This window comes from Lygodium microphyllum, chromosome 25, assembly GCF_053477565.2.
Source record: "Lygodium microphyllum isolate KBCC chromosome 25, Lygodium_microphyllum_v1.1.10, whole genome shotgun sequence".
In the NCBI taxonomy this organism is placed as follows: domain Eukaryota; kingdom Viridiplantae; phylum Streptophyta; class Polypodiopsida; order Schizaeales; family Lygodiaceae; genus Lygodium; species Lygodium microphyllum.
The window spans coordinates 75,553,159-75,559,392 of record NC_141159.1 but is presented as its reverse complement, the minus strand read 5'-3'; the positions used below and the strand labels follow the sequence as shown (position 1 = coordinate 75,559,392).

The window sequence follows — 6,234 nt, the reverse complement described above, 5'->3', positions numbered from 1 at the left end:
TGGAATTTAACCATCCGTGTCAAGAGGAATACATAGCACAATCAATTATCTCAATTCTCTCTCTCATTACAATCAAGTTGTAAACTTAAAGCTTACTTTTCAGAACAGTTCAGGAGAATTGACATGTGCGAACAGAAAAGCTGTGCTGACTAGTATGAACGGAAGAATTGACAAATGTGAAACAGTGAAAGAGAGTAGAGAAGGATATTCAAAAGCACAGTGCTGAAAACAAATGAAAACAGGAACTGTAGTAGTACATAGCTGTCCATTAGATTAGACTAGCTGGTTATATGACAAAACTTGATGGTAAAAAATAATCATCTGTTTAGTGGAGGAAAACTGAGTTATGTCTTCTGCGTTGACCTGATAGTACATACTCTGCTGCCATTTTCTACAATAGTCACTAAGTTCAACGAACTATACAGGGCCATAAAGAGAACTACTCGACCTATTGCCATTCTTATGCTCCTTGGCCCTTATAAAAAGACCTGTAACTTTTCTACAAAGCCGTAGGCATACCAGCAGTCTCTCCAGGCAGTAACATAAGTCCATACAAAGTCCAGAATTTATTGCTTGCTCACATCCCAAGCTCTGAATCTTACAGCCTCGGCAGGACAAGGTTTCACTGTGTACTTCCATCACAACTTGCACACTGGATAAATGTGAGCATTTTAAGGGTTCTTAGAATAATCATATGCACTCAACTCAAAGAACCATACTGTCTAAGTGCTGGCGATATCGGGCCAAATTCTGGAAAAGAAGAAATAATTAGTCAAATGCCCCTCAGTAAATAATATTGAAAAGACAACAAAGGACATCCTTGCAGAGTTATCCACTCACACTTGTGAAGGCATAGACGCTAACAGTCTGGGGACAAGTAGGACTTCCTCTTCTTATAATCTTCCCTCCTTTAGCAATATAAAGCATGGGGATACCAGTAGAAAGTTCCAAATCAATCACCTGCCATTGCAAATAACAAAAGTTTAAATTAAGACACAGCACTATGTAATCGCACACATGGAAAAAGCTTTGGACAATGATCTGACCTCCTGAGATGTGAGCTTATCCAAATACATGATGATGGATCGCAAAGAGTTGCCATGAGCAGCTATCATGATGTTTTTTCCAGCAACAAGTTGTGGCTCAATCTGTTAAACATAGTACCAGACAAGATTCTCACCCATAGAAAGGACGCTATAAGCTATGTCACTCCACAAATGTTGGACACTCACCTGATCTTTAAAGTAGGCAACCGCACGTTCCGCACACATAGCAAGGCTCTCACCGTTTGGAGGAGGTATGTCATAGCTACGTCGCCACTCATGAACCTTCTGCTTGCCATATTTGTCTGCTGTTTCCTTCTTATTCAGTCCTTGCAATTCGCCATACCTGGTTTTGCAAGGATGCAACTATGCTCAAAACTTATGTACACAGGAATAACACTCAATGTATAGTGACAACTTGTACAGAATGGCACAAAAATCATTGACCCACATGCGTTCATTGAGTTGCCAAGCAGTCACAACTGGAATAACTTCCTCATCTATGTTCTCACTGAAAATCTTGCTCCATGCAGTAGCTCTTTCATCTTCATTGTGTATGATTACAGGTACCTGCAACAAAAACGAGGGGAACATAACAGGTGAAATTTTATACCTTGTTAAGGCAAAAGGAAAACCGTTCAGTAAAAAGCCTACCTTTTTCTTTCGATGCTGGGTCATGGCCAGCATGGCAGTCATTTGGGCCCTAATAAGGGCAGAGGTGTAGATTAAATCAATAGGAATGTTACTGATTCTCTTCCCTGCCTCAATAGCTTCTTCTACCCCTGTTTGAGAAAGTGGCACATCAACGCACCCAGTGAACAAGTTCTTCTGATTCCATAGTGACTCACCATGTCTGATCAATATTAGAGCTGCCTCAGCTGCAAAGAACAAAGGCTCAGTATATACCACTGCAAGAGGAAGGCTTGTAATAGGCAAACAAAACATAATACTCTTGCTATGGCTGTGTTAGGCTATTGAACTTGTAAGAATAAAAAAACACCTGAGACCTGAAGGAAGCAACAAAGGCATGCAAGTCAGAAAATAAAGGACGCTATCAGAGAGCCTTGTAAGAGCAGAGACAATTTGGGAGTGTCAGCTTTCCTTCATCTCCAAACACTAATTTGCATGCAATAAACAGAGAACATAAGGCACAAGCACTTTGAAAAGAAAAGTAACAAACAAATCCTTTCATATTTCACCAGTTTTGCTAGAATAAACTGATACCCAATCGTAAAAATAATCCCTCAAAATTCACTAGTTTTGTTCAAACAAACTGAAACACATGCACTGAGAAACCACAAATTGCTGCTATCTTTACCTTAGGGCAGGTGAGTGCAACTACTTAAGGTTTGCAGGCATCTGGATGTTAAAATACTTGGTAAACCAGTTAACTCAAGTCACTAACCAGTAGATTTGGACGTCTTCTTGTCTTCATCTACAACAGGAGATGAATGAAAGGCTGAAATAGTTTGAAGCTCTTTACTTCTGCCTTGACATGACAATCTTGAAGAAATGGATGTTGTGAAAGCATGCTTTCTTAACTGCAAGGAGGGATGTGAGGAAAATTGGCTTCCAAGACTTGCTCTGGAACTGTCAACTAAGTTCAGGGTATCTTGAGAGCATAGGTTGACAGATGATGAGCACACTGCGGCAGCCATCCTGCAATCGTCCCACAAACTGTCATTTCAGAAAGTACTGGAGACCTTGACAAATAATGAAAACATGGCCCTGAGTTGGATTAATCATCATCCAAAAGTAGAATTGATGAAGCAAGAGAGGCTCACGTATGAATTTTCATTATCAAATTGAAGTCACGTACATTGAAGATAAGGATGATTACACCAAAAGTAGAGTTGATGAAGGAGGAGAGGCTCCCATATGAATTTTCAATATCAAATTGAAGTTACACACATTGAAGAAAAGGAGAAGAAACCATGCGTATTCACAAGTTTTAGACAAATCCAGACTATAATGCCCACATTGTGAATTATGACAACATCATGAGCTTCTGCATGCATATCCAAAAGAAGTTTTAGACAAATTCCCAATATGACTCCCAGATTGTGAATTATGACAACTGCATGAGCCTCTGCTTGGAAGGGACCCTATACCTCACTAGGTATGGTTGGGGGCAGAGGGTTGCTGGCCCCCCTAAGCGGTGCCTCCCTCGCAGAAGCTCATGATGTTGAACACTATAGGGGAAAACAAGGGAAATAAGACCCTCTTCCCATATGGAAAAATGTCAAAAACTCCTTGTGATTGAGCTTGCATGTGTATCAACAAAAAGGAGAAACGAATTGGTAAGGAAATGGTGAGAGGAGCATGCATGCAGAATGGGTTTCTTGATTGTAATCTTCCACACCTTCACATGCCTGCAGAGCATGCAAGATATATACCTGTGATTCAAATTATCACTTGATCTGAACAATGTCGGCACATGTGATTTTGCGGAGCATGAAAATAGCGGTTTTAAGAAAAATTATGCATTTTTAAGTAACCCCAATCTTAAGAGATGATTCTGCATGTTAAGAAACGCCAATCTTAATACATGATTTTCTGCGGTATGATTGCGACTTGATGTGACCAAGGTGAGCAAATGTGCCATGCCAGTGGGCTTATCTGAGCTCTGAGAAATGGGATTTAAAAACACTTGGGCATGCGAGTGCGCGTGCTGTTTGCGGGGGCAAGCAAAAACCGTACGAGTACCTGGATTTGCAAGCTAGGAGTGGGCTTTTACTTCAATGGATCTGCTGGGCAGGTACAGGGACAAGCAGGGAAGGCCAATTATGTCCTCTGGAGGTGTTCTGCGGAGCTGAGAGATCTCGATCTACGAGAGCCCTGCTCTTCTGTCTGGTTTGCAGCAGCAGGAAACACGGAGGGAGAGAGAGAGAGAGAGAGAGAGAAGGAATGAATAAGGAGAAGGGTCACGAGAGAGAGATGTTCAAATGGAATGGGGGCAGGGGTCACTTAGAGAGAGAGAGATAGAGAGAGACGCGGGGAGAATGGAGACTTTGTCCTTTTGTTTTGGCTTAGCCTTGGTTTTGGCTTAGGAGGTGCAGAAGAGAAGAGGAGGTCACGAGAGAGCGAGAGGCGGAAGGGTCAAGACAAGCTGCTTCTGCGTGTCAATAAATTAGCTCCCCCTCATGCAAAACCAAACAAGTAGCCTACCGCCCTCTCCCATATGAAAGGGGGAGAGAGAGAGAGAGAGAGAGAGAGAGAGAGAGAGATCACCATGCACATCCTGGCCGTCCAAACTCCCCACGAAAAAGAACTTATTACAAGAAACCCATAGCCTTCAAGGTTGGTAAAAGGAAAAGTGCTCTGCCCTTTGTGGGCGATCCTTACTATGGTGGGGTTGGCAATATAACATGTGTACTCATGGTAGGGTTGGCAATATTCACTTGTGGCATATACCTACTTGCATGAATATATGCCCCACTGACCATTCAAACTTTGCAATGCAAGGGACTCTTGCATGGGATGGGAGGTAGACTATCCTACTAGACTTCTATGAACATGAATTAGTAAGGGATGGTGGAATGTCCTAGACTTCTTTAAACATGAATTAGTAAGGGATGGTGGGAAGGTGGGCTGTCCTAGACCTCTTACACACATCACATCTTGAGTTGTACACTACACAAGGAAACACAAACCACTACCTTGATCTAATTCACAAATGTGGCTTGTCAATGTTCAAGGCATGCTAGTCACAACTGGAGCTTACTCGTCAACGCATGCTAGAGTTAACCAATGGGGTCGACTAACAATTATTGCCACACCTCTTACACGATGCACAATTTTTTTTGTGTGAATAATCGAGAGAACACTAATAATTCAAGTATGGGGGTGGGGACTTTGTACATAAAAATCTCTCAAAATTGTTCGAAGAAGTAGTATATTTTGGTTTACAATAATAGCTTTTCATAGAACTTGTCTTAATTATAGAGTAGAGACACCACATCATATAAGCCTATTCCTTAAAAATACCATCAACCAAACATGCAAGTGATGTATCTTTTTCAATGAGAAACATAATAATAATTACATTAACACAAAAGTACAATATGTAGGACTCCTTCTTAAGAATTTCTCTTGAGCATAACTAAAAGGAAATCCTACAAGTGGTTGAGTACTTGAGGAGCTTTTTCAATCAACACTTAAGCTTCCTAGATATTGCAAAGCTAGAACTCCATCCTCTAGCACCTCAAATTCACCCATGTAGTAAGCATTTATTGTCAAGCAGGTCTTTCTTAAAATCCATGCTCTAACGAGGCTCTAAAGAAAAGTTAATTCCTTGTTTGTCTTCCTATGAAGCCCCAAAGAGAGCATGTGTCGTAGCAATTACACAATGGAGTCCTTTCTCCATTAGTCTCTGTTTCAAAAGGGGCATGCTTAGCAATAATTTGTTTCCAAGATTTGGCTTGCCATTGTCTCCTTTCTCCAAAAGACTAAATAAGCTTATAAATGTGTTGTTCCACTTTATGCCAATTGCCTTGGCTAAAAGAGAAAATTGAAGCACATAATTTTAGCTATAATTATCATGCTTACTACTCCATGACAAGCACCCATCCATTTTGGAATTTTACCAAACATCCATTCAAATCTTTGTCTAAGAGCAATCATCAAACCAATGAGACACTCTAAATATCGAAAGTTGTAGCAAGCTTGAAAACATTAAAACCTATATTTAACAAACCTCTAAGGAATCTTATGCCAGCTTAAGCAAAGCAACTCAATTCTTGCTCACTAATGACTAAGCTTGACACCTCTACAAACTAATCGTCAACAATTACAAGGGCATTTATTTATAGCTTGCATTGCATTTTGGATTGAGATTTGCAAAATAGTTGTGCATTGAAATACTCATCATAGGGAGCCTTATAGTGTGCTCTCTCAGCTTGTAGTCAATGCTTCTTAAGAGTCGTTCTATGATAATCATTGCATAATGGATGGAAGCAATAGGGATATTGCAACACTATCATATTGATCTCATTATCTAGAATCCATCAATATGAAACTTGTACAAGAATACACTTGCAATGGCATCTGTGAACAAAGCCTTGATAATCCTACAAAATGTTGAAAAGCATTACATCACATCCAAAATAAAATGCTACGATACAATAGGCTTTGTCCAAATCCATGTTCAATAAGATGTAATCCTTTTTCCATATCATGAGAGAAGTAATGG

At 40.3% G+C, this 6,234-nt stretch overlaps 1 protein-coding gene across 1 annotated transcript; it reads right to left on the bottom strand.

Annotated features, from left to right (window-relative positions):
• Positions 1-223: 223 nt before the first annotated feature.
• LOC148014402 (2,3-bisphosphoglycerate-dependent phosphoglycerate mutase 1-like) lies at positions 224-4,190 on the bottom strand. The gene is made up of 8 exons (XM_087666447.1): positions 3,750-4,190; positions 2,449-2,702; positions 1,698-1,921; positions 1,495-1,613; positions 1,233-1,389; positions 1,047-1,148; positions 841-960; positions 224-750 (listed from the first exon to the last, which is right to left on the bottom strand). Exons 2-8 carry the CDS (start codon positions 2,699-2,701, stop codon positions 706-708), a joined length of 1,020 nt encoding a protein of 339 aa, XP_087522573.1. The 5' UTR covers position 2,702; positions 3,750-4,190; the 3' UTR covers positions 224-705.
• Positions 4,191-6,234: the final 2,044 nt, after the last annotated feature.

Excerpts from the sequence above, each read along its gene's own strand:
- LOC148014402 (XM_087666447.1), bottom strand. The coding sequence starts at position 2,701 with ATGGCTGCCGCAGTGTGCTCATCATCTGTCAACCTATGCTCTCAAGAT. Across the intron at positions 1,614-1,697 it reads CCCAGCATCGAAAGAAAAAG|GTACCTGTAATCATACACAA; the intron begins GTAGGCTTTTTA and ends TTTTTGTTGCAG. Across the intron at positions 1,149-1,232 it reads TTGCCTACTTTAAAGATCAG|ATTGAGCCACAACTTGTTGC; the intron begins GTGAGTGTCCAA and ends TATGTTTAACAG.